Source organism: Eulemur rufifrons, chromosome 14, assembly GCF_041146395.1.
Source record: "Eulemur rufifrons isolate Redbay chromosome 14, OSU_ERuf_1, whole genome shotgun sequence".
Taxonomy (NCBI): Eukaryota; Metazoa; Chordata; class Mammalia; order Primates; family Lemuridae; genus Eulemur; species Eulemur rufifrons.
The window spans coordinates 25646947-25674705 of record NC_090996.1 but is presented as its reverse complement, the minus strand read 5'-3'; the positions used below and the strand labels follow the sequence as shown (position 1 = coordinate 25674705).

The 27759-nt window shown below is 47.6% G+C and overlaps 1 protein-coding gene across 3 annotated transcripts in view; it reads right to left on the bottom strand.

Moving 5' to 3' along the window:
- The window catches only part of MYH11 (myosin heavy chain 11), a 99233-nt gene that overhangs the window by 68621 nt on the left and 2853 nt on the right, over positions 1–27759 (bottom strand). For all 3 annotated transcript variants that reach the window (XM_069486887.1, XM_069486890.1, XM_069486888.1), the window contains exons 2-3: positions 19305–19666; positions 9712–9868 (exon numbers count right to left, since the gene is read on the bottom strand). In XM_069486887.1, the coding sequence (XP_069342988.1) occupies positions 9712–9868; positions 19305–19649 (502 nt within the window). In that variant the 5' untranslated portion in view covers positions 19650–19666. The remainder of the gene's footprint in view (positions 1–9711; positions 9869–19304; positions 19667–27759) is intronic.

The window sequence follows — 27759 nt, the reverse complement described above, 5'->3', positions numbered from 1 at the left end:
GGGGTGTGGGGTGCGGGAAGTCCAGCACTTTCCTTCTCGGGCCTCAGCTTCTGCCTTCCACGTTCTCCCTCCTGCTCTCCACTCCAGCCTCCTTGGAGACCCCACCCCAAGTTCCCCAGTTAAGCCCACACGCCACCTCCGGAGGAGGCCTCCCCTGCCCTCCCACCCCAGGACAGGCCCCCAGAGGTAGCCCTCCCGGCTCCCTGGACCTCCCCTCTGCAGCACGGTTACTTGTGGGATGATCTGATTAACACCCCCGCCCCTGTGCCAAGGGCAGCATCTGGCACACAGTAGGTCCTCCTCAGTCAATACTGTTGGATGAACAAGGAAATGGGGGGCCAGATGCCCCCCACCCCCAGGAGGGAGGACACAGAGGGAGGAGGCCGGCACATGCGCGTCTCAACAAGGAACATGTTGCCAGGTGTCGGGGGGAGCTCCCCAAGTTCACTCCCTTAAATACATTGCTTTTTCAACTCTACATTTATAGTTCATTTAAAAAAAATTAGTTCTTCTTTGCTCCGTCCCTTCCGTGTAAGGCACCATGGGCACCAAAGAGCTTGAGCTTTTCGCGATCAATCAGAGTGCCAACCAGCTGCTCCCAGCGCCTCCATGAACTGGGCCAGCCAGCCAGAGCCACCCCTTGTCCCCGACCAGGCCAGACAGAGCTGAGAGCCACTGCAAAATCTCCAACAGGCAGAGAAGCAAGTGACCGCTCCCCTTCCCAGAGATGTCTGTAGGGACCCTGTCTCTGCAGCCAAACAGCTTGGAATTCGCTTCCTGGCCCCACCTCTTGGGCAAGCCACCTTTGCCCCTCGGAGCCTGTTTCCTCACCAGGGAAGTAGATAAAAATCCAGACCTTTCAAGGGCATGAAATGATTTAATGAGACTGGATTCGGGAAGAGCTTAAAATTGTCCACAGTACACTTAAGAGCTCAATAGCTGCAGTTAACATAATCTTTTTTATCATCATCATCATCATCATCCAAAATAGTGATCCAATAAAGTGATTCCAGACAGCAGTGATTCTGAATTGGGAGGAGAGCGCATTAGGCCAAGTTCAACCCCTTTCTAATTATAAGGGGCTACGCTCAGAATGTTTGTGTCTCCCCGAATTTGTATGTTGAAATCCTCACGAGCAAGGTGCTGGTATCAGGAGGCGATTAGGCCACAGGGGCTCCATCCTCAAGAGTGGGATTAGTGCCCTTAGGAAAGAGACCCTGGAGAGTAGCCAGTCCCCTCCCCTGTGTGAGGACACAGAGAGAAAACACCATCCATGAACCAGGAGGTGGGTTGTCACCGGACACCGGACCTGCTGGCACCTTGATCGTGGCCTTCCCAGCCTCCAGAACCGGGAGCAACAGATTTCTGTTGTGCACGAGCCACCCAGGCTGTGGGATTCTGTTACAGCAGCCTGAACGGGCGGAGTCATACGGCCTAAGCTAGTCGCTTACTCTTTCGGGGCCTCGGTTTCCTCTTCTGTTATCTGGGGACAGCAGTCCTACACTGTCCACCGCACGGCCGTGGAGGAGACATTACGAGGGGGCAGCCTCGGGGGTGTAGGGTGGGCCAACCACGGACAGACGACGCCACTGAGCCTGTGAACTTGCCAAGTCGAGAACACGGCTTGGATCGCCTCACCCCAGGCTTGTTTTAAGCTTGGAGAGGGCTCAAGCTAAGAGCCCCAGCTGGTGAAGGCTGGCTCAGTCCCCTGAGTGTGGCCATTTGGTGCTAACAAGGTGAAGATAAAACACTATCTTTCCCGGGGCAAGTGCACACTCTCTTGTCTGAGGGCCCCTCTCAGCACGTCACAGTGAAACCTTATCTGCCTCCCGTGGCCCTCCCCCACCCCGGGGACCCAGAGAGGGGACAGGGAAGATCCCAAGTGGCTCTTGTCTGGGAGGCTTTAGTGGTGCTTTCCTCACGTTCATCACGTTCGTTTACCGAATTCAACTCCAGCCTCCCGAGCTCCGAACCGTCAACACCCTGAGATGTGAGAAGACAGGCCCGCGGGAGCAGACGGCCTTCCAGGGGACCACGGGCAAGCCGGGCGGCCCTCAGTGCCCCGGCGAGGCTTAGACTTCGGAGTCAGATAACCCAAGTTCACGCCCAGCTCTGACACTTAGCGGACCTTCGGCAAGCTCTTCAATTCTCTGAGCCTCAGTTTCCCCAGCTGTAAAGGGAGCTAATAATATTAAGAGCACCCACCCTAGTGCTGAGTTCCCCAGCAAGCCATGTAACCACGTGCTCGGGGCTGCAAACCTGCACGGGCACACACACGAGGGAAGGATTCTATATTCTCTATTGCATAAAAACCACCAAGGGAAACATGATGGGAAAAATTGAAACTCTGCCAGCCCTTGCTTCCTTTGTAATTTAATATTATTTTTATTTTGGATGAACAATAGTTTGGGGGCATAATTTTAAATGTCCTAATCTGGTCCTGCCCACCTCAGAGGTTTCTGGTAGGATTCATTGAGACTATTCCTGTATAATAAAAATCTACAATCAGCATCATCACTTCTTTGGAAAAGAAGGCATGAGAGTATTCCCATGAGAGGACGGTGGGTCGAGCACATGTATGAGCGCTCTTTTGTCCCCAAACCTTACTAAAATAACAGTAAAAGGGTTTTTCAAAAATATGTGAACCAGTTTGAACAGAAGTAGAGAAGAGAGAACAGCACCATCACCAGGAGACTGGCCAGGTGATGACGGTACCAAGAAAAAAGTCTGAGTCAGCAGTACAGAAAGCTGAGAAACCACCTAATTTTACCAGAGGATGCCCCGTTTCTACCCCAAACATCAGAAACTGGAAGCATCAGAAGCCTCTGCAAGAGGGGGCTCAAGGAGGAGGCAGAAACCTAAGGATTGGGTCAAAGCCTGTTTGCGAAGCTGCCGGACACCCCAGCTACCTTCCACACTCCCTGAAGCCAAGCGCCTGCCCCTCCCACACCCCACAGGAGGTCGTGGGTTTACTCTCCAGGGAGGGCTGAACAGAGGGTCACAGTCCTGGGGGACAGCAGGGGCCAGACTGAAAGACCGAAGGTAATGTGCAAATTTCATCCTGAATCTGGAAACCCTCAGCCTCTTTTCCGCTAGACCCTCAAAATGATGGTAGACAGATTTTTTAACCTCTAGGCAGAAGATCAGATAAGCCTTCTCTGAAGAATCAGATCAATCCAAGCAAAAAAGACTTGAAGATATCAGAAGTGCCCCAGTGGGACAGCCCAGATCCTCTACACTATAGCCAAGGTCAATGTCACCATCAGTGGCCCCTCCTGCAAGCACCAAGCTTCCGGCTGCTCTTTGGTACCCCACGCATGAAAGCATTCGAGAAGAATGGACAAGCAGACTCACTGGACATCCAAAGAAAGCCACGAGTGTGACAGAAGTTAAAACAAACAAATAGGAAAACATGCATCTCAGAGGAAATCGAGACTATGTGTGAAGTTTCTTCTAAGAATCAGGATATCAAATCCATAGAAATAGAATTTTATAAGAAAGAAACATTTAGAAAACAAAATAGAGTTCTTGGAAACTGGGGAAAAAAAAAAAAAAAAGATACCAGAAATTAAAAACTCAATGGAAGGATTAGAAAATAAAGTGGAGGTAAGTGCCCAGAAAATAGGGGAAAAAAAAATTTAAGGAGATGGAAAAGATAAAGAGATGAAAGTTATAGGCCCAGTCCAGGAGTTCCATTGTGGAAACAAGAAGACTGTTAGAAAAATAGGACAGAGAACACAGAGAGAAGGAAAACATCAAAGGCTTCCCAGAATTTAAGGACATGAATATACAGATTAAAAAGGAAACAGACCCCTGGAAACTTCCGTTATCACGAACAGGGGATAAAGAAGAGGCTAAAAGCTTCCAGATGAGGAGAAAAAACAAAAACCCGTCGCATACAAAGGAGCAAGAATCAGATTGGGTTTTAGCTTCTCAAAAATGAAACTGAAGCCACAAGTCAACAAAGCAATGTCTTAAACATTCCAGGCAAGTCCAGCTAAACCCTCCTTGAAGTATTAGAGAAGTATAGAGTCTTTCAGACGTGCAAGAGCTCACTACATCAAGATCACACACATCCTTTTCTGAGAAGCTACTGGAGAAGGTGCTTCATTTAAATAGGAGAGTAAATGAGGAAAAAGGAAGACACGAAAACTAGGACACAAGGATGAGAACGTGGAGGGGAGTTCCAAGGATGAGCAGGAAGACCGCAGTTGACAGCTGCCAGTCACAGGCAAGGTCAGGGCAGGTCAGAAGGCTCCAGCAGGGATCACCTTCAAGGACAGGATGTCAGTACGACCCCCGATACGTGTCTGAACATATTAAGAGGAAATCAACACACTGAGAAGGAGAATTTGGGGCAGAATTAGTGACTAAGTACATAGAAAACTGGGTTGGGGTTGAAACAAACGCAACTGCTAACTCCAGGAAAAACAATGAGTCACATAGGAAAAGTAATCACAGGACAGCACAGAGCTCAGCTTTCAGTAACATCTACATAATCACAATGCTGTTAACTCTAGATAGCATTTACACAGTCGTAATAATGTAAACGCAATATTGACATCACCAAAATGAAGATAAAACTATACTAGGACTCTGAGATGAGGTTTATATGCGGAAATGAGGCAGGAGGGACAGATGGGGGGGGGACAAATGAGCTAAATCTTCATCTTTCACAGTGAAAAAGTCAACAGGTAGTAGCTAAAATTGAAAAAAAATGTCAAGATATCAGCAACATAATCAAATTTTTAAAAAAATTTTTAAAGGGAACAAGGAATCCCTATAAACACTGATATATAGCACTCTCTAGCAAAACGTATAACAGCATATAGGAGATGCTACCATGTGTATGGAAAACACTGGGGAGAAAACAGTTATGAATCTGCTTATGAGTGTAGAAAATGGTTCCGGAAGAATACCTAATACTCTAGAAACCATGGTTGTCATTGGGCAGGAGAACTAGGGTGGAAGGGAGAAATTCACCTTTTGAATTTGAATGTATCATCTTTACAGAAACAAAAAAGCATGGGGAAATTTAAAACATAATATAACATAATTTACACATACACAGATATATATATATATATATTTTTTGTTGTTGTTGTTGTTGAGACAGAGTCTCACTTTGTTGCCCAGGCTAGAGTGAGTGCCGTGGCGTCAGCTTAGCTTACAGCAACCTCAAACTCCTGGGCTCAAGCGATCCTCCTGCCTCAGCCTCCCGAGTAGCTGGGACTACAGGCATGCGCTACTATGCCCGGCTAATTTTTTCTACATAGATTTTTAGTTGTCCATATAATTTCTTTCTATTTTTAGTAGAGACGGGGTCTCGTTCTTGCTCAGGCTGGTCTCGAACTCCTGACCTCGAGCGATCCACCCGCCTCGGCCTCCCAGAGTGCTAGGATTACAGGCGTGAGCCACCGCGCCCGGCCACACAGATATATTTTTTAAGTGTTGACTCCTCTCTCTCCTCCCCTCAAGGGTTTTGGGCTTCCTTTTGGAAGGGTGCAGTGTCTTGAACTACCTCTTACAAAGTCCCTCCCATGTTCCCAACTCTCTGAGGCAGCAAAGAGCTGAGCCTCCAGCTGTGATCTTCTCCCGACACTGTACTAGTCAGTCCCTGGAGCTCTTAGTGGCCACCCCCATCCTCACCTCCACACTCATGCTTTTGTTATTCTCGGCTGGAATGCCACCCCTGTTTCCTTTCTCTTACCTTCAAGGCTTGAAGCCCCACTCCTCCCAGACAACCCACCCATCCTGATTTTTGTAGGTTCTTTTCTTTAAACAACTCTAATGGTGCTTCATTTATTCATTCAGCAAATATTAACTGAGCAGCTACTACATGCCAGGCACCAGGAATGTGCTAGAGATACAATGATGAGCATGCAGACAGGGATGGAGTTGATGGGTCTTATGGCGTTTACGGGTCCTCAGGAACTTAGCAGGCATGTAACACAATCTAAATGCTTCATTCTACATTCAGTGCACGTGTATTCTCCGTCCCTCCTCAATCCCACACTGTCACACCCCATCTTGTGCCATGAAGGAAGCCACGCCTGCTGGCTTTGCCCCTCCACCAGAGGGCAAGCTCAGGGTGGGTCCCAGCACAGGACAGCAATGTTCATCCATGGAGCCACACACTGAGCCTACACAAAAAAATAAATTCCTCCTTAAAATTAAGTAGATGAACAGAATTCTTCCCAACCGTGATTTTTGAGATTTTTTTTTTTTTTTTTTTTTGGAGTCCATCATCAATGATTTGCCAGAAAGCACAAGGTCATGCCAACATGCATGATTATGTCCCAGCTGTTGAGTGACATTTAAACTAAACAAATAGCTTATGTTTCATGGATGCGTGTTCACGGTTGCCATTTTCTATTGGAGCTTAGAACACGTCAGTGTCAACTGAACATTTCTGAGCAATATTTGAGAGCTGACTGCATGATTTTGTGTTAAAATATAGAGCCCAGGAAGAATGAAACATACTAACACGGGGGTCCTTGTCATGGACTGTAACACTGCCCTGTAGTTAGAAGGTTGTCCAGGGAAGCAAAAGTCATGACACAAAATGAATTGACTACGTGGGAAATCAGACCCCTCTGGTCTGCATCACTGTCACCTACAAGCTGATGGCTTCACTTTGTCAATAACTGGGTGCTGACATCCACCGTCAGGATATGAACACAGAACAAAGTGGCAGCTCTGTGAAATAAAGTGCAGCATTTCACAAAGTCGATGGCCTTGGAAGGCCATGAAAAAAGAGGTCAATTTGCAACTGAGTATCAGAGAATCACCTTGAAACATAAGATCACAGGGACATTGAGAGACTGTGCTAAACACCAAAGAAGGAAAAGAAGCCCTTAGTAAAACTAGAGGCTGCTCCAATAAGTCTACAAGAATGATCCTTTTTAGCTCCAGCTGCAAAATGCAAGTATGACAATGAAGAGTATGTATTATGCTCTCACGTGATTTTGTCCAAAAGAAAAAGACATCAAATTCATTTTATATTCAACCTACAAATTACCATCTAGTTACAATTATAACCAAATTCCTATGATACGTAAAATAAAAGAAACCTGTTCTCATAATTTGCAATGTCATTTTTCAAGCCCAGTTAAACCTCCCCCCCAATTATACACCGAAGCTTTGGTCCCTCTTTTAAATGATCTTTTTTCTGGAACCAATTATCTTCAGTTAATCAAAACCTCCTTCATTTCATATTTTATGCCGTTCAGCTCAGCGTATGAAAGATTGCATAGCAAAATGTTAATGGTGACGAGCTCTGGGTGATAGAATTATAGGTGCTGGTAAGTTCTTCTTTGCTTAAATAGATGTTTAAAATTTTCTAGAATGAATAAATAATACTAAAAGTTTAAGTTATAAATATATATTTTCAGAGCACTATAGCAATGTTTACCCATCTGTCACTCTCTCTGTCTCTTTTGCTAACAGAATTTTATTTCATTCTGGTATTCAGATAAAATCTGCTTAGTGGGACCCTCCCTCAGCTCCAGAACAGAACCAGGAAGGGTCCAAACCAATTGTAAACATCTCAGTCCCCTTTGCCAGTGATTGGTTTAGGGGTTGACATGTGACCAAGTTCCTCCCTGATAAAGAAAGACAGAGAAAAAGAACCTAACTCTCCTCTTCCTTCATGCTTTTGGATATTATCATATGAGGATGTGATGCCTGGGGCCATGGCTGCCATTTTGTAACCATGAGGAAGAAGCCAAGAAAACCCCAAGGAAATCTGCTTTTAAGCTGCTAGAGTACCCAACCCCCAAATCATCAACCTCTAGACTTCCTGTTATATGAGGTAACAAACTCCTACTGTTTAAGCCACTCTAGTTGGCTGTTCTGTTACTTGCAACCAAAAGCACCTCAAATGATACGAACACTGGAACTTTGTGATGTTTACCTTCCCAAAGAGGCGCACGAACCACTTTTGAAATACTCTTCCATCAAGGGAGATCACAAAGGACGTGTGTGCACACAAAAACCAAAGCCCGTCTCCTGGTCTTTGCAGGTAACGGCAGTCCCGTGCCTAGAGTGATCCAGTTCAGGTCACACCTGTGGCGTCTGGCTAACTCCGTCACTGACTCAGGGTACTTCTGCCTGAGCCCCCTTACCTTGGGTGGTATCTCCTGGGCACTCCTGAATTCCTGTCCTCAGGAACTTCCAGAATTTGGTTCCTCTCAATTCCTAACTAAGATTCCTGTGTTCCCACGTGTCAGCTGTCCCTTTATACGGGGTGTTAGTTTCTACTTCCCCTAGCCTTCGCCCGGCCACCAGATGCCTTGTTCGTATTAACTGCCCGGTGCCTGCGTTTGACTTGGGGGTGGTTTCTCCTGGGGGGTCCAAAGTGCTCCAAGAGAAGCCGAGACGAAGCCCCTGTCACAAACTCCTACTTTGCAAGCTTATGCCACAGTAGGCACTGTAAGAAGCGTAGTGAGTATCCTAACGTGTGGTAAGAGAGGTGACTTTAGGTGCCACCTAGATGAATAATTTTTATTTTAATAATTGCATGTTCTTTTCAATGTGCATTAGAAAAATATAAAACAGATATATCTAACTTCTGGTTTCATGCACGACGAAGATGATAAGAGCTTACACTTAATGAGTTCTTACCAACTACCAGGCACTGTTCTAAGCACTTCAGACGTAACAGGACATTTAATCCTCACATCAGCCCAATGAGGTAGGTCATGGTTATCACAATCCTCTTTTACAAATGAGGAAACAAAAGCACAGAGAGGTTAAGCTTGCCCAAGGTCACGCAGCTCCTGAGTGGCAGAGCTGGGATTCGAACACAGGCAGCTCTGTTCTAGAACCCGTGCTCTTAACTAATAGAGCACATTGCTGGTTTTTGCTTAGTCTGCAGTGGTTTGGGGAGGGAGGAAGCTTATAAGAAAAATATGAGGGAAGTCATACAAGGACGTCATTTGTATGAAGTTCAAGAATAGGCCAAACTAATGAGGGCGGCAGAAGTCAGCACAGCAATTCCCCCTGGGACGTCTGTGTGTGCGGAGGGAGGGTCTTGAGGAGGTATAGACTGGGAAGAAGAACAAGGGAACTTTCCAGAAATATTTCACATCTTGGTCTGGGTAGTGATTATACCACTGTAGATACACATAAAAGTTCATTTTAAGCCAGCACACTCTGCTGTATGCATCTACTGTTATACCTCAGTGAAAACTTTATTAATAACAGTAACGATAATAATACACAAACATGAAAGTAATATGCAAAAGTCCTCAGTTTGGCAAAGCCAGCATTAGCAGTTATTACAACAAGCTACAGGATGGAGACTATCACCCCATTTGACAGATGAGGAAACTGAGGCTGGAGAAGAAAAGACATCTGTCCACCCACCATCCCATGGGGAGTGAGGGACAGGTGGGTGCCCACCCGGGGTGGCTGCGACCCACCCTCTTCCCTTCCTTTCCAGACAGCTGGCCTGGCAGGACTGGGTGCTCCGGAGCCCATGCCCGTATTTGCCGAAGCTATCTGCTCCCCTGGCACTGCCAGGCCGCACACACAGATGTTCGGCTGGCTTTTTCCCTTTTTCAGTCACAGCACTCCCGTCCCCTAGCGCTGCCTGCCAAACTCCACATTCCTGGCAAGCACTGCAGGCAGGCGGGACAGGAGGGGCTCTCGGGGGCCGGCCCTGTGCGTCCCCCGCCGGGCTCCTGCGTCCACCCGGGGCCCGCTCACCTTGCAGCATGCTCCGGTACGCCGTGTCGGCGATGGCGTAGATGTGAGGCGGCATCTCGTGCCTCTTCTTGCCCTTGTACATGTCGACGATCTTCTCCGAGTAGATGGGCAGGTGCTTGTAGGGGTTGACGACCACGCAGAAGAGGCCGGAGTATGTCTGGGGACAGAGAACCGTGCTTACTTCCAGACCTTCTCCAGGGAGATCAGACAGATGCACTCGATACCCTCGTTTTAGAGATGAGGAACCGCAGCTCAGGGTCCTAGTGGGAAGCCCTTGGCATCACTGGTCTGCCGGGCACAGGGGAAGAGGAGCAAGGCACGAGATTGGATTTCGAGGCCACCTGTGCTATCTGTGGGGTTTTAAACAGTCCTGGGTTCAAATCTCAGCTCCACTGCTACCAGCTGTCACTCACCTCTTTGGGCCTCACGGGCTTAAATGCCAGCCTCCGGCATGCGCACCTACTATGTGTCAGGCACCGAACTAAGCACGACACAAGCATCTTTGTATCGAATGTTCACAGCTACCCTGTAACAGCGATGCTGTGATTTGCCCGCTGCCCGTTTGACAGGAGGGGAAACTGAGGCTAGGTGAGGTTGTCGCCAGGTCACACACCTGGAGGGAAATTGGGAACCAGAAATGACGACTGCTTACCCCTCCTGACCGCTAACAAAGTCCTTCCTCGACTGTAAAACGGAGACAAACGCGGCTGTCCTTGCAAAGCAGGGAGGGACTGACACGTGCTCCCACGCGGAGGAGCCTTAGGAAGGTGACGCTGAGTGGACGGAGCCGGGCGCTCAAGGCCACGTGTCGTGTGACCTCATTCACATGAAGCATCCAGAACAGGCAAATCCACAGAGACGGAAACAGGCTCGTGGGGTTCCCAGGGGCTGGAGAGGGGAGGCTGGGGAGCGACTGGAAACAGGCTGGTGGGGTTCCCAGGGGCTGGAGAGGGGAGGCTGGGGAGCGACTGGAAACAGGCTCGTGGGGTTCCCAGGGGCTGGAGAGGGGAGGCTGGGGAGCGACTGGTAGTGGGTGGGGAGCTTCCTTTTGAGTTGTGAAAGTGTTCTGGAACTAGACAGTGGAGATCGCGGCACAACACTGCGAATGCACTAAATGCACTGAATCGCATCCTTTAAAACAGCTGTCCCAGCCTTCTTGCCACCAGGGACTGGTTTCATGGAAGACAATTTTTCCATGGATTGGGGGGTGGGGGGAACCAGGAGCTCCGGGGCCCGGTTCCTAACATGCCACGGCCTGGTGCCGGTCTGTGGCCCGGGGATTGGGGACTGCAGCTTTAAAATCTTTAAAATGGTAAATTTTATGTTACATATATTTTACCACAATTTAAACAGAAAAAATAGTGGTCCTAGTCAGGTGCAGTGGCTCATGCTTGTAATCTCAAAACTTAGGGAAGCCAAGGTGGGAGGATCACTTGAGGCTAGGAGTTCGAGACCAGCCTGAGCAACATAGTGAGACCCCAGCTCTACAAAAAAAAAAAAAAAAAAAATTAAAAATTAAAAGATCAGCCAAGTGTGGTGGTGCACACCTATAGTCTTGGCTACTTGGGAGGCTGAGGTGGGAGGATCCCTTGAGCCTGGGAGTTTGAGGCTACACTCCAGCCTGGGTAACAGAGTGAGACCTTGTCTTTAAAAAAATAAATAAATAAATAAAAATAGCAGTCCTGCTCTACCAGATGAATAGGAATATAAAAGAAAATAGAAATTTCAGGACCACCTCTCTCAACTTCTTATGCAAAAGGGAAGAGCAGGCTAGAGGGTGAGTCATGAAACACCCACTTCCAAATGAACAGCTGTTACTAACATCGTGCATTAGCCAGGTCCCCAGGGAAAGGTGAAAGGCCTCAGACATCTACAAGGACATGCAGATTGGAACTCTGGGTCTGCAGGCTAAGTCCAGCTCCTAAAACTAAAGTCTGCTTGATTCCACACTAAGGAATGTTGACTACTTATCTTCCCAGGTACAGAACAGAGACAAGATCGAACATTCTTCCACTCACCAGGGGCATCTACATCTCTGATGCTTCCTTCACTCCCTGTTCTCTTCCAACACTCACCTTACCTCATGTAAAATGCACAGAGCGTCACGGGACCGCAACCTTTGATCTCAACCTACCTCGCCCTCCCCGCTTTTTCCTGCAAGCCCTCGCTTCTAAATACTGAAGCTCCCAAATTCCCCTTCAGAAAAACAGCCACGGATGTGCCTGTGGTTTGTGTGTTTCCCAGATGCGTCCTCAAGATTTGGCTTAATACGCCTCCATTGACTGGAACCTTTGCCTCAGTCACTGATCTCGGGCTGTCAGGAACAATGAAAACAATCCGAACAGGACTGATCCGGTGTCACAGTCACTATCACTGTTCCTCACTGTAGGTGAGATTTCCCTGTGGTTGAGGTCACGGTTCAGGAGATAACCCAACCCGTCCCATAGGAACTGCTTTCCCCAAGCAATAAACGTTGGCACTTCCCTGATGGCCACTAAGCATGTCTTGTCCCCCAGAAGTGACCAAGGGAGGAGGAGCAGAGATTCCACCTCAGGTTACATTCGGGAAAACCAAACAACAGAGAGGTTAAGCAACCTGATCAAAGTCACCAAGCAAGACCCTGGCAGCACCAGGCTCAGCCTGGCCCCCTCCCAGGTGTGAGCACGGTCCATTGCACCAGCCAACCCAGGCCCCGTCCTACAGAAGCAGAAACAACGGATCATTTGTGTGTTCATTCATTCATTCGATATGCATTTTCTAGACACCACTCAAGGTGCTGGGACTACAGAACACGCAAAAAAAATAAAAACATAAAAGCCCTCGAGGGGCTTTCAGTCAAGGGTGAGAGCTGATTAGAGAGTGGGAGTGTCCTTCCAGGGCTTAGTCTGCTAAGGGACAATGGTGTGTGACGGCCGGGGCGCTGGTGGAGGAACGGTATCCTTTAAAGATTGATGGGGAAGGGGGAATAATCACCCAGGATCTCCCCTCCCCTAAAAAGGGCATGAATGGGGTCAACATAAGGCCTGTCTAAACATCCATCCACCATTTACTGAGCACCTACTATATACCAGGCCTGTGCCAGGGGCTGGAGATAAAACATCAGTGATAGCCACTGCCCTTAAAGAGCTTACAGATCAGAAGGGGAGACAAGTACGTTTAAAAAAAGAATTGTAAGGGCCGGGCGCGGTGGCTCACGCCTGTAATCCTAGCACTTTGGGAGGCTGAGGCGGTAGGATCGCTCAAGGTCAGGAGTTTGAGACCAGCCTGAGCAAGAGCGAGACCCTGTCTCTACTAAAAAAAAAAAAAAAATAGAAATAAGTGATCTGGACAGCTAAAAATATATAGAGAAAAAAATTAGCCGGGCATGGTGGCGCATGCCTGTAGTCCCAGCTACTCAGGAGGCTGAGGCAGGAGGATCGCTTGAGCCCAGGAGTTTGAGGTTGCTGTGAGCTAGGCTGATGCCATGGCACTCTAGCCCAGGCAACAGAGCGAGACTCTGTCTCAAAAAAAAAAAAAGAATCGTAAGAACAGGGGATTAGGGGAACAAGGAAGAGAAGGCCCTAATCCATGTTGGGTGGCCTGAGAAACTTCTGGGGGAAGGTGCTCCCTGTTTTAAAGGCCAAGAAAGTGTTAACCAGCTCAGGGTAGGAGGGACAGAGGCAGAGAGGCAGGAGGACAGGTCAGCGGGTGCATGAGGGTGAACTACAAGCAGATTGGTATAGCCAGACCTGAAGGGGAGCAAAGCAAGGGCAAAGGTAAGTGAGGTCAAGACCACACCCAGGTTGGTGGGGTTGGGGGCCGCCTGGATGCCCCTCCCACCCTGTGAACAGCAGCTGCACAAGTGCCCTGAGGGTGGGGAGCCCCTTCTTTCCTATGGGCATACAGTAGGTCCCAACTAAATGCTTGCTAAATGAATGCCTGGAGGATAAATTAATGGTAAAGCCTCCCTAGAACAAAAGCAGCCTGGTTCCACCTCTGTGACCTGGGGGCCTTATACTGCACACAGTAGGTGCTCAGCAGACCTTGTTGAGCCAGGGCAGGGCTGTGGCCTGTTTGTCTGTGTTGCTGCCCCCAGCACAGGCCTCCAAAGAGTAAATACCCAATCAGTGACCATCTGAACAACAGTCAGCCAGGCCCCGCCTCCCCTTCAGAATGCAACTCCACCTCCAGCTCCTCTGGGCCATGCCCACTGTCACACCCCTGCTGAATTTGGGTATCACTCACAGCCTAAACCATCCCAACCAAGCCCTTGACCTGGAGGCAGTAAGGCACAGTGGTTAAGGGTATAGAATAGGGTATGGGGACACTTGGATTTGAACTCTCACTTGGCTACTTCCTAGCTGTGTGACCCTGGGCAAGTCCCTTAACCTCTCTGAGCCTCACTTATCCTCATCTGCAAAACAGGGAAGTATATGAACAACTTCTTCAGAGGTTGCCTGGTAGGTAGTAGGTGCTATAATCAATGTTAGCGACGATTACTGTGCTCCCTTCGTCCCATGACGACAAAAACCTTGCCACCTTGGAACCTTCACATATGCTGTTCCCTCTACCTGGAACACTTTTCCCTGATCTTCCCAGAGCCATCTCTATCTCCTTTTTCGGAGCTCAGACCTGCATGCTACTGTGTCTCCAGCACCCTGCACAGTGCTGGCCGCAGGGTGGACAATACTTGCTGAATGACAAGAATAAAAGGAAGAAGGAAGGAGCACACAAGCCCTCTCCACTTCATCACTCATTTCTAAAGGAGGAATATTACTTTCCTCTGTTCGCTTAACACCTCTCCTGGTGCCATGCACACAGCAAGCACTTAATCCATGCTTCCAGGCAGATGTGAATCTCTGTTCAGTCCAGCAAAGACTTCCCAAGCAAGCCAGGGTGCCACGATCGCGAGGAAGGCCCGGGCAGGCAGCAGCACGCCTCACGCGGGGCATCGTGGCTGCTCCGCCGCCATTGTTAACTGCGGTTCACCCTGGCCCCGACCCAGCCCAACCAGAGTTGGCTGTGTTTCCACCTCCTGGTCCCCCTGAGCCCCCTCCAGCCGGTTAAGTTCAGAAGTTTCATCATCCCAGCCTCCCGTGTCCCAGCCGGCGTCTCACGGGCCCGGTGCCACCAACAGGTCCCAGCTGCAAGCCTGGGATTTCCCTCTTGTGACCGTATTAGGAAGCGACTCCAGTTGTTCCCTGACACTTTATATGGTCAGCCCCAGAGCCTGAGCAGGGGGCTGCTCCCAGGCCTCTGGCAGAAGCAAAGAACAGGGAGGAAAGGTGGAAGGAATACAGGCCGTAGGACACATAGGCCCGGGCGGAGTCTCAGGTAATCTCGCCTCATTGTCTGCCTGACTTGTGCACACGGCCCTACCTGAGCCTCCTCTGTAAAATGATGGATAATGAGACCTTCTTTACGAGGCTGGACAGCAGTATCACGACTTTCTGAAATCTAACCTAGAGACAGACACAGTCTACTAAGAATATGCTTTTGCTATGGCCTTGATTTTATCGTAACAGCAAAAAGACTAGAAATAAACTAAACGCCCATCAACAGGCAATGGGCTCAGTAATTACAGTTCATCCCTATAGCGAAAGGCTGTGTGGTGGCTCCATCTCTACTGCCACGGCAGGATGGCCAAAATACACAGGGAGATGCAAAGAGCAAGACGTACAACAGCACGTGGCCTGGGCTGCCATTTTTGACGAGCGTAGGAAGGGCTCTGCATTTGCCTGTGCACGTGTAAGAGATTGCTGGAGGGCTACGTTAGAAACTGGGGGCCACAATTTTTCCAAGCAGGGGAACAGGAAGGTGGAGGAATGGAAATGAAAGGGCAAGTTCTATATACTCGTATATACCATTTTATGTATTATTTGCTTATATTACCTATTCAAAAAGGGGTTTTAAGTCTGATTAGGTAGGTATGAACAGACACAGAAAAAGCCACAAGATGTGGTTAAGTGAAAAAAAGCAAGCTACGAAGCATACATGGAGTGAGTTCTTATTCTATTTGGTGTGTATGTTTGTGTGTGTGTACATACATGACCCTGTGGATCACGTTTGCCTCCAGGGAAGAGATTTGGGGGGCTAAAGAGGGGGCACGCTTGCTTTTTATGATGCATACTTATTTTTAAATATTTTCTTGTGGCCTTTGCATAGATATCCTTGCAGTATTAGAGGAGGTTCTTGGAAGCAATAATGACTTGAAAGATCTAAAGGGCTTAATTCCTAGGGCTCAACAAAGGGCAGCCTCCAGCTGTATTTTCTTCCCACCCTCCAGGGCCCAGCGCTGTGAATGGCACCCAGAAGGCCCCTCTGCTCACAGTCTGCTCACTCCCTGCATGTCCCCAGGGGGACACTCGTTCCAGGGAAGGATAAGATCACCGGGCAAGGTCTTTAAGACAAAAAAATCATCACCTGCTGGAGTTGGGAAGGAAGGCCTCTCCCGGCTCCCTGCTCTTCCCAGAACCACAATCAGAACTGGAAAAACATCCTTTGGGGTTTCTGAGTTGGGAATTTGGGCTTGGGGACCTCAGGAACACCAGGGTCCACCCACCTTTGCTCTGGGTCACGTTGTTCCCAACCCCAGAGGCTTGGTACAGGTGTGCAAGGTCCCACTGCCTACAGGGACCAAGCAGGTGAGGCAGGAGAGAAGCCGGCCAGGTGTGAGTGGATAAAACAGGTGCCGTAGTCAACAGACGCCAGCACTCAGCCCCAGGGGCCAGGAGACCACAGGGAGTGGGGGCCTTCGGGAGAGCAGAGAGCACACAGTCCATCCCGTGGGGACGGCTGCCTTGCGCCCTGGGTCTGGGGGTGCCAGGTCCTCTGCTTTTCCAAGCAATGCCAGAAACTGAGATTTTCTTTTCTTTTTTAGGATATATCAGGTTTTTTTCTTTTTCACAATAAAGTGTCAAGCTATCTCTTTTAGGATATATCAGATTAACTCAATTTAAAAAAACAAATCACTCACTCTGGGCCAGCAGCTTGTAGGTGGTGCTCAAACAATCACAATGAAAGATTAGAAACCTTCCTACTGTGCATTTAAAATATGTCCAACTCAAAGCTAATGACACCCATGGCACCCTCCCGCCCCAGCCCACGCCCATCACCTCCTGCTCTAAGCCTCCTGTCACCCTAAGGGCCACTGTCATCACAGGCAGTGACCCCAGCCGGGACTCACACAGACCTCGACTGAACTCCAGCTCTGGCCACTTCCCAGCAAGAGGACTCTGCCCATCTGAGCCCCAGTGTCCTCATCTCTAAAATGGGGCAATAGCCTCTGTCTCATAGTGTCATGGGAATCATTAAATGAAACGTTGGTCCCAGGGCCAGCCTTCCTGAAACAGAGGTCTACCTCTGTTTCTCATCAAGTTGTTTAACTTTTCTAAGCCAAGATTTTTTTATCTGCAAAAAAGAGCATACGTAATAGTATCCTTCTTATATAAAGAAAATAACAGTAGTAGCAATAACTATATTAGCATAAACTCTTTTTTTTTTTTTTGAGACAAGGGTCTTGCTCTGTCGCCCGGGCTAGAGTACCGTGGCGTCAGCCTAGGTCACAGCAACCTCAAACTCCTGGGCTCAAGCGATCCTCCTGCCTCAGGCTCCCGAGTAGCTGGGACTACAGGCATGCACCATCATGCCTGGCTAATTTTTTCTATATATTTTTAGTTGTCCGGCTAATTTCTTTCTATTTTTTTGGTAGAGATGGGGTCTCGCTCTTGCTCAGGCTGGTCTCGAACTCCTGAGCTCAACCGATCCTCCCGCCTTGGCCTCCCAGAGTGCTAGGATTACAGGCACGAGCCACCGCGCCCAGCCAGCATAAACTCTTAACATGAATTGTGAATGACTAGTAGCCACTATCATTGTGAGGATAACAGGCTCTCCTGAGAGCTAAGACCCTCTGCCCAGAAAAAAATATACATATACACAAATCGTTCCTAAAATCTCAAGAAGCTTCCAGACTTCCTAATGCCTGTTTGCAGGTGCTGAGTTTAGAATCTACATCATAGATTTGCATCCAGCTCGGGTCCATCTTTTCTTCCTCTGCTTAATTGTAAAGCAATTAAGGGCAAGAACTGGGCGTTTTGACTCATTATCGCACAGAGAAGCAGGAGAGTGACAGACAGGGCCAGAGTCTGAACCCAGGACCCTTCCTAAGTGTGCGTCCTCAGAGTCCCCTCCCAGGTGTGCATGACCTCCCTGCCTCGGTCACCTGATCTGCACAGTGGGTTATCAGCTTCACTGTCACTATTGTCATGGGGGACAAAGTGGACTGGGGAGGACCTAGGACAGTAGCTGGCACAGAGCAGGTCCGCACCTATTAAGCTCCCTCCTCCTGAATCCCTTGTCCCCTCCCCTAGCAAGACACCAGGGTCAGAGCTGACTGATTAAGTGGTCCGTGAAGAATTCCAGGCAGAGAGAACTCAGCCAAAGATAGTGTCCATAACACTGAGGGTGCCTCAGACCAGGAATCAGAGCTACGTTCCTGCGCCCCGTGGGCCGTGAATGACCTGCGGCAGCTCAGGTACGTCACTGGACGTCGCTGAGCCCAGAACCTGCATCTGGGACAACAAGCTCCTCTGGCTTCTATAGACTCTTCTAGATCCAAGAGGACAAGAGGTCTGCCAGGACCTTCTCAAAGGCCCATCGTTTGAGGTAAGCCTTGCAGAACAGAGAGGAAAGTTCCCGTCATCACCGAGAGCAAAGTCGGGCGTGGCCGGCTGCCTTGGCCATGAACTCTGCATCACCTTGTCACCCACCTATTAACAAGAGTCACGTGTTCTGCTGGGAGAGTGACTTACTGTGCCCCCCTAACCCCTTTCCTTCCTTATCTTCTCCGTCATGGACAAGGGTTTCTATTAAGTGGTTAAATTGACCAGAACGGAACCAGACAGGAATGGGCGCATCATCACAAGGCTGAAAGGATTTTAATCTCATCTGTCCAGAGAAGCATGGCAGGAATTTGAAGCTTTGATTCCCATTTTTTAATCTGCTGGCAGAAGATACTCTGGGTCTTGGGACTTTCATAAGCCCCTCGTTTTTTCTGATTTCCATTTTGGGCTCAAACACCAGGCCAGAGGACAGGAGGTGAAACCAATACATACGCCCATCCTCGACCTCCCTGGTTGGAGGTGACACATCTTAGATGGGAGGACTGGGCCCCACGGAGCCCCATTTTCCCTCTAGCTCTCTGTAGACAGGTGCCCATCACCACACCTGGATAATTTTTTAAAATTTTTTGTAGAGATGGAGTCTTGTTCTTGCTCAGGCTGGTTCTTTACTCCTGAGCTCAAGGGATCCTCCTGCCTCGGCCTCCCAGAGTGTTAGGATTACAGGCGTGAGCCACCGCACCTGGCCCAATTTCCATTTTACAGATAGGAAAACTGAGGCTTCCAGAGGTGACATAACCTGTCCAATGTCATGGAAGTAGGTAGGGCAGGACTGAGGTGTGAACCCACATCTGAATGATCCCATCTCATGCTGCGATCTCCTGTGATCACACCTTCAGCCTCCCCACTCGATCTCCAGACACATTTCTAAATGCCTCCTTTCCTGACGGGGGCAGGGGCGCAGGAGGAAGCACCCGACTGCCCCGCGATACTCACATATATGAGTCCCGAGAAGTACCGCTCCCGCAGGTTGTGCAGCACGGAGGCTTCGTTGAGGCACGTCAGCTCCGCCATGTCCTCCACCTTGGAGAACTTGGGCGGGTTCATCTTCTGGATGTCATCTTTGCCGACTGTGACCTTCTTGCCATTCTCCACCAGCTCCACGACAACCTCATCCCCCTTCTCCTCCTTGATGCTGGCGGCCTCAAAGCCCTGCTTCTCCGAGGGGACCCAGACCAGCTTCTTGGCAGCCCAGTCCGCCTGGGCCACTGGGCTGTTGATGATGTTTTTGTCCACAAAGAGGAACTTCTCATCGTCACTGAGTTGGCCCTTCTGTGCCATGATGCCTGGTTGGTCCCCTGCGGAATAAGGTGACAGGGTCAGAATCGGTCCAGAACCAAGTCCTAAAGACAGATAAACCTGTCACCTCGCCATGTCTAGGAACATGGTCTGCGGAAACATCCTACAAAGTACAACAATATTCCCTGCAGTAGCTTAGTACTGTCTGTGTTGTCAAAGAATGGAGACAACCCCAAGGCCCTTCAGAAAATGATTTGCATCATTGCCCATAATAGCAAAAATCAAGAAACCCAAATGTCCATCAGCAGGGAACTGGATTCAGAAGCCATGGTGTTTTCATGCAGTGAAATACTACCCCGCGGTTAAGCAGCAAGAAGTATGTCTGCACGTGCTCACACGGAAAGACATCCAAGTCTAATTGCCTGCTGCAAAATAAAAGGAGGGTCCTTGAATACTTAAACATGTAACTACCAGAGGATCCAACAATTCCATGTCTAGGTGTACAGCCGGGAGAAATGAAAACATACGTCCATGCAAAAACTTGTACCTGAATATTAACAGCAGCATTATGATAACAGTCAGAAAGTAGAAACAACGCACATGTCCATGAACAGACAAATGGACAAACAAAATGTGGGACATCCACACGATGGGTTTTATTCAGCCACAAAAAGGAAGGAAGTATGGACACCTGCTACAACGTGGCTGAGCCTTGAAACATTATGCTCAGCGACAAAAGCCAGGTACAAGGGAACACATATTATTCCATTTGAATGAAATGTCTAGAACGGGCAAATCCATAGAAGCAGAAAGATGATGGGTTTCCAGGAGCTGGGGGAGAATTCGAGGGTGCAGGGTTTCTTTTCGGGGTGATTCAAGTGTTCCAGAATTTATTGTAGCAAAGATGCACAACTCTGAATACACCAAAAGCCGTTGGATTATACCATTAAATGGGTGAATTGTTTGGCATGCGAATTAGATCTCAAAGCTTTAAAAAAATAAGAGGGAGAATTGTAAAACAGTGGCTGTAATAGCCCATTTTCAATTTAAAATATTTAGAGTCTATATAGGCAAACTAAATAGAGAAATATGCTCTTATTAAGTACAGTTGTGAAGGGAATTTTGCTTTCTAGTTTGTTTTTTCCCCTCAATTTTTAAAATTGGGGTAAAATACATATAAAAACTTTGCCATCTTAGCCATGAAGTATATATACGTTGTTAAGTATATAGTTCCGTGGTAGCGAGTACATACATTCACATGCAACCAGCAACACCATCCATCTCCAAAACTCTTTTCATCTTGCAAAACTGAAACTCTGTCCCCATTAAACAACAATTCCCCATTCTCCCCTTCCCAGCTCCTAGCAACCATCTTACTTTCTCTATGAGTTTGCCAATTAAGTACCTGATATAAGTGGAATCAGACAGTATTTGTCTTTTTGTGACTGGCTTATTTCACTTAGCATAATATCCTCAAGGTTCATCTATGTTGTAGCAAGTGCTGAAATTTCTTTTCTTTTTAAGAATAAAATGAATGAATAATATTCCATTATCTGGATATATCACATTTCACTTACCTATTCACCCATCTGTGGACACTTGGATTGTGTCCACATTTTAGTTATTGTGACTAATGCTGCTATGAACATGAGCGTACTTTCTATTATGTATTTTGGTTATATTTGTCTTTTTATGACTTTTTATTCAATCTATGAACAAGAAAAATCGACATTTTTTACCAAGCCCTTCAAATAGCCAATACATATAGGAAAAAGATGTTCGATCTCACCAGTAATTAAAGAAATGCAAGCTAAAGCAAGGAGATGTTGATTTTCACCCATCAGCTTGGCTAAGAAGAAAATCACTGCTAATATCCAGTGTGGTCAAGAGCTTAGGAGACAGTCCCTGCGTACTACACCCTTAGCGGTAGAGGAGCCCCAAACACTAGGCATATCTCTTGGCCTCAGTTCCATTTTGCAGAATTTGGCCTGCAGAAACAGACGGTGCTAACAGACGTAGAAAATGCACATGTTACTGTTGTTGGGAACAGCAAAATCAGCTAGCAACTTAAATGACCTTCAGTGGGCGCCTTGTTAAATTGTGGGACATCCATTCTCTAGAACGCTGTAATTATGTTAAATATTTAAGATGTGGATTTTTATTTATGACACACAAAGATTTTTCTCTTAACATATTTGTTGAAGTGTAATTTATATGCCATGAAATTCTCCCATTGTAAACATACGATTCAATGATATTTAGGAAATCGACAGCGTCATGCGCCCATCGCTATGATAAATTTTGGAACCTTTCTATCACCTCACGAAGGATTCCTCATGCCAGTCTGCAGAAACTCCTGGTCCCCACCCCCTGGCAACCACTAATCTACTTTCTGCCTCTATACATTCAACTTTTCTGGGCGTCTCATATAAATGGACAATAGGTGACCTTTGACCATACGAAGATGCTTATGATACACTTTTAAGTTAAATACAACATACATAAATGGAATATTACTCAGCAATAAGATAGGTGAGTCTCCAAAGAATTATCCTCAGTGACAGAAGCCAGACCCAAAAGACCCTGTACTATGGGACATTCCATCGATACAGAAATCTAGAAAAGGCACAACTGTGATGACAGCTGATCAGGAGTGGCCATGGGCAGGGAAAGGAACCGACTGGTTAGAGACACAAAAGAATTTTTGGGCTGATTAAAATGTTCCATGTGATTCTGGTGGTGATTACACAACCGTATACATTTGTCAAAACTCATTGAGCTGTACACTTAAAAACTGGTGAATTTTTTAAAAAAATGTTGGGGACTTTGACTCTATGTAGATTATACCTCGATAAAGCTCATTATTTCTAATAAAGTCTTTCTTGTATGGATGTGTGTATATATTTTAAAAGTCTATAAAACTGCATAGTGTAATATTATACTATGGTTCTAGCTGGTCAAATATGGGAGAGTTTGATATCAAGAGAAGATAACTATAAGACAAATATGTTTAAATCCATGTGTTTACATGATTTTTAAAAATTCACAGCCATGCTCGCAAGATGCTGAGGAATCAACGCATTATTTTAAAAACTGGTAAAGAAAGAGGAGGGGAATGAAAATCTTGATTCTGCCTTTCCTATGTAAATTGTTCCTCGGGGTAAATAAATAATTGAAATGGAATTACATGTCTCTTGATGTAAGATTTCGAGTCATTAAAGGTCCTCTCCACATGTAGAACCCATTGGGATGGGTTGACATTATCTGTCCTGTTATCCAGATGTGTTTGTGAGCAGAGGTGCAGTGGTAAGAAGTCCTGTTGTCTAGTCACCTGTCCTGACCCTCTGACCAGGTACTGCCCCAGTATTAATGACACTGGCCCCCATCCAGCCCCTCCACCTGCTGCTGCCGGGCTCCCAAGAACTAAGTCACCGGCCAAGTGAGGATGCACAGCCACAAAGATCTACTGTGTGGCTGGCAGTCATTCCTACTTCAGCAGAAAAGAATTCACAGCTCCTTGGACTTCAAGGTAATCCCCACACTCGGGCCCCAAATCCCATAGAGATAGAATAAACCCCTTATGGCAGCACTAGGCCCCAGAGCTCCGCAGTCAACGCCCGAGCAGATTTTGCAAAGGTGAAATGGAAGGGACAGATAACCCAATCCCTCCTTTTCTTCTTTCAGCAATGAAAATCACAATAATAAAAACCAGAAGCTGCTTTGCTCAGAAGGGAAGGTTATTTCTCCTGGGAGACCTGATCTAGTAGCTGATGAGTTAAAAAAAAAAAAAAAAAAAAGGATGGAGAAATGAGCAGATCATTTCCCTCAATCTGAATAATCACTTCAGTTATTCAGAAAGTGAAATAAAGATTTGTAAAGAACACATGTCCTAGCCTTCACAATCCCCTTTCCTGCATTTTAAAATCATTATTGAACTTGGCTTAGGTCATAATCAGATCAACAGCATCCTGCTCCTAACTCCACTTACGCTTAAAAAATACTCCCTTCTACTTGGAAGAATTCCAGCTAACAAATGGGGGAGAAACAATGACACTAGAATGGAACTAGTTTGTAAGCCCTAATAAAATAATAGGTCTTGGCAATGACTGTCAGCGGTTGCTAAAACCATTAGACCAGTGGTGCTCAGGCTCCCTCGTGCATCAGCCTTAAAAGAAAAAATAGTGCAAAAAAAAAAAAAAAAAAAAAAAAAAAAACCCCACAGAAAAATAAAAGGATACACAAATCCCCACTGCCAGGGACCCTGTCTAATCTAGGGCTTAAAAACACAAACAAGATTAAGCGCTAAGATTCGGTCTCTATCCAAAAAAGGAGAGCCCAGAGCAGGCTGGCTTCCCCGGCTTTGATGCCTCTGACAGCTACGATGTGCGACATCTGCTTTGGTCAAAACAGAGCAGGACGAGGCATGAGAAGCCCAGGCTCACGCTGGAATGGTGCTTTCGGGGTGCGTTCCCCGGAACCCTGATCCCCTGAGGTATCTGGGAGGTTGGGAAGCAACTCAAACACGGTTCTTTGGCTAAATCCATTTGGAAGGTGCTACATGTTCCCTCCCCCTCACTGAGACGCAGAATCACACATCAGGACGTCTAAGTTCCTCCTGGCACATTCTGGGATCTGAAAGCTACTTCAAGCGTACGAACTTGGGGATCCCAAAACCTCTGGCCACAGATTTGCCCTCGAGAAATTCAGGAAGCCTAGCGTATTAATAACACCAATGCTAGCAGTGAGTGCCAGCTATTACCTCATTGAATCCCCTCAAAACCCCTAGAAGAGACACAATTACTCCTCCTTTACAAATGGGGAAACTGAGGCACAGAGAAGTAACTTGCCCATCGTCGTATGGCTAGTTATGGAGGAAGCTGAATAAAGATATATTTTTATAGAACTTTCATGCTTTGTCTACCTTCTTTGCCAAGAACTTGAAGAAGAAGAAAATACAGACATTGCACAGGACCCGTCCCGAACCAGTCTCGGCAACTGGAAGGCTCCGGATAATTTGGTTTTATTGCTATAAGGACTTGCCTCCGTATGTGCCCAGAGCGTTGGGTTTTCAAAATTTGGGGCGATGACAAAAAGTATCAGGTCAGGCCTTCGGAGAGGCGCAGGGAGGAATGAAAAGTAGCTTGTGAAACTGTAGCTGGGATCAGACAACACGACACAGATCTCTCCAGGTGCTAAACTGAAGCAAAGCTCGATCTGCTGCAGCCCTTGTGTTAGGGCAGGGTTTCCTCGACCTGGGCACTGTTGGCTCTTGAGCTAGACCGTTCTCTGTCGCGGGGGGCTGTCCTCTGCAGCACCCCTGGCCTCTGCCCACTCCATGCCAGTAGCACGTCCCTCCCCTCAGTCATGACAATCAAGAATGTCTCCAGACGTTACCAGATGTCCTGTGGGGGGAGCAAAACTTCCCCCAGTTGAGAACCACATCTTTAGAGTAAAAACAAGGGCTCTCTCGGGAACGATGGTTAAAGCTGAGGGCAGCTGTCACTTAGTCAATGCCAACCTGGAATGGCGAGTGCAGTGTGCAGTGTGGACACAGTGGACCAGAGACAGACCGCCAGGGGGACACTCCGCCTGCCTCGTTCCTTCTCTCTGAGCCCTCCTCCTTCTCCACCAACACCCACGTCCGTCAGCTCTGAGAGCTGAAAGGACATCTCTGGGATCATTACACAGAACCGAGGGACACCACACACGGCTCATCGATCTACGGCTACTCTCGAATGTCTCGATGAAAGCAAAGGACTCTGTCACTATCCGCATTAGCGATGTGCCACACGTCTGAGTGTGTCAGCCCTGTTCACGCTCCTGTCCTTACCAACAACTCACTGCTTCGTTCTCTGAGCATGAACGAGCTGTTCATTAGCCTCTGGAAGACCTCAGGACTGCAAATCAAGTCCCCGCTCTGCCTCACGCTCACGGGATGACTCTGGGAAAGTCACCCTCCCTCTCTGGGCCTTGTGTTTTTCATTTAGAAAAAAACCAGCGGCAGGCTGGCCTGGCACTACCATTTTACGGTACCTGTGACTCCTGGTCAAAGGGTTGAACTCGGACCAAATGACAATGTCCAGGTGCTTTCACCTGTTTCACCATCAGTTTTATTTTGCCCAGAGGAACTCAAGGGTAGAAGATCTTGCTCCCTCCACGTTGGCATTAATGAAATCTAGATCACATATCCAGAGCCGAAAGAGCGTAGGATTTGCACACCATCAGCCTTGGTCAACAGCTTTCCTCTGGATTTCACTGCCAACCCATCGGCTCAAGACTTTGGAGCAGAGACACAAACCCACATGTCGCCAGGAGTCAGGTGAGCAAAACAGAGTGACCCAGGTCAGAGGTTAAATGATTGTTCATGTTTTAAATGCCACGCAGGCAAAACCAAAGTTCTGTGGCCTGGTCTGCAACACGACCTCCCAGCGGGAGGCACCTCTGCGGGGACAGACACACTGGTCCAGGTGCAAGGAGGCGCCATGTGTTGCAGGGGACAGGGAGACAAAGGGGGCACTCTAAATGCGCCAGTTCTCCAGGCCCCAAACTGTCCCCAAGAGGCAACCTGGACTCTAAATCTATTATTATTATTATTTTTGAGACAGAGTCTCACTCTGTTGCCCTGGCTAGAGTGCCGTGGCGTCAGCCTAGCTCACAGCAACCTCAAACTCCTAGGCTCAAGGGATCCTCCTGCCTCAGCCTCCCGAGTAGCTGGGACTACAGGCATGCGCCACCATGCCTGGCTAATTTTTCTATATATATTTTTAGCTGTCCATATAATTTCTTTCTATTTTTAGTAGAGACGGGATCTCGCTCTTGCTCAGGCTGGTCTTGAACTCCTGAGCTCAAACAATCCACCCGCCTCGGCCTCCCAGAGTGCTAGGATTACAGGCGTGAGCCACCGCGCCCGGCCTAAATCTATTATTATTAATAATAATAACGGCCACTGTATTCAGTGGGCCCCTTCTGGCCATCCACTATCAGGCCAGACCGTCTCCTGCACTCACCATTTCCCTGTATGTCATAAGCGTCCAAGGACATGAGCGTTATTTATTGTTCCCATTTTCCTGCTAAGACTAGCAAGGTCCTGAAAGGTCAATGAAAGATCCTCGCTTGTAACAGGTGGAGGCAGAATTTGAACCCAGATCTCTTTGACACCCAATTTGCTCGTAGCAGAAAATCTCTTTCTTGCCCCTGCCCCTCTCCCGCCACCTCCCAAGGGCACGGTCCCCAGGAAGCTCTATCCCCCCATAATAGGAAAAAGTGACTGGTGAACCCACCACTGTGTTGCCCCCTCATGACATTGGCCTAATCATCTGAATACCAATTGTTCTTCAAGTCACTCCAGGAAGAAGTTCTTTTAATTAGTAAAAGTAAGTTATATTTTGGTCCCAACCAAGAGAACTTGTTTGGCAAGAGTTACAGTAGCCCCCGTGGAAAATGCTTTTGGAAGAGAGCAAGAACTGGTCATTTCTGGTCCCAAAAGCCCCCTGTGTTTTGCATTTACTCTGACACAGCACAGCTTAAAATAAACATACAGTTTCATATGTGACTGTTGGAAGTTAAAATTTGCAATGTCTCTAGAGGGCCATTTAGCAATATCTATTGATTGTAGGTGAGCATGCTCTTACATTTAGCAATTACACTGCTGGGAATGTATCCTACAGATAAACTCATATAAGTAGACAAAGAGCCACACCTACAAGAGTGAGCAGGTGAGTTCTACCGTCCTTTCTTAGCAAACCTGATGAGGGTTGTTCCTCCTGAGGCCCTGAACCCCTGATAGAAGCCAGAAATGTCTGACCTCCCCTTTCAGGAGCCGTGGGCAGCTCCTTCCTCTTTCCTCTGACCACACACAAGCTCTAGGATTCTCGCCTGGCCTCATCCAAGCTCAGTCTGTGCTCCTCGTGTGGCCGTGGTTAAATGTTTAAAGGTCAGGGGTGGATAAAGGAGATCCAGAGAGCAAGAGGGCCACCCCATCACAGGTGAGCCTTTAAAGGATTCCCTCGAGACCCTAACAAACCACAAACGGGTTAATGGAACTGGAGTTTGTCACGTTCTTGACCCACGTAAGGAAGCGTGGCTATATTAAAATAAAAGAAGATCCTAATCACCACTTTTAGCCCAAATGGGAATTGGGTTTATGAAAACA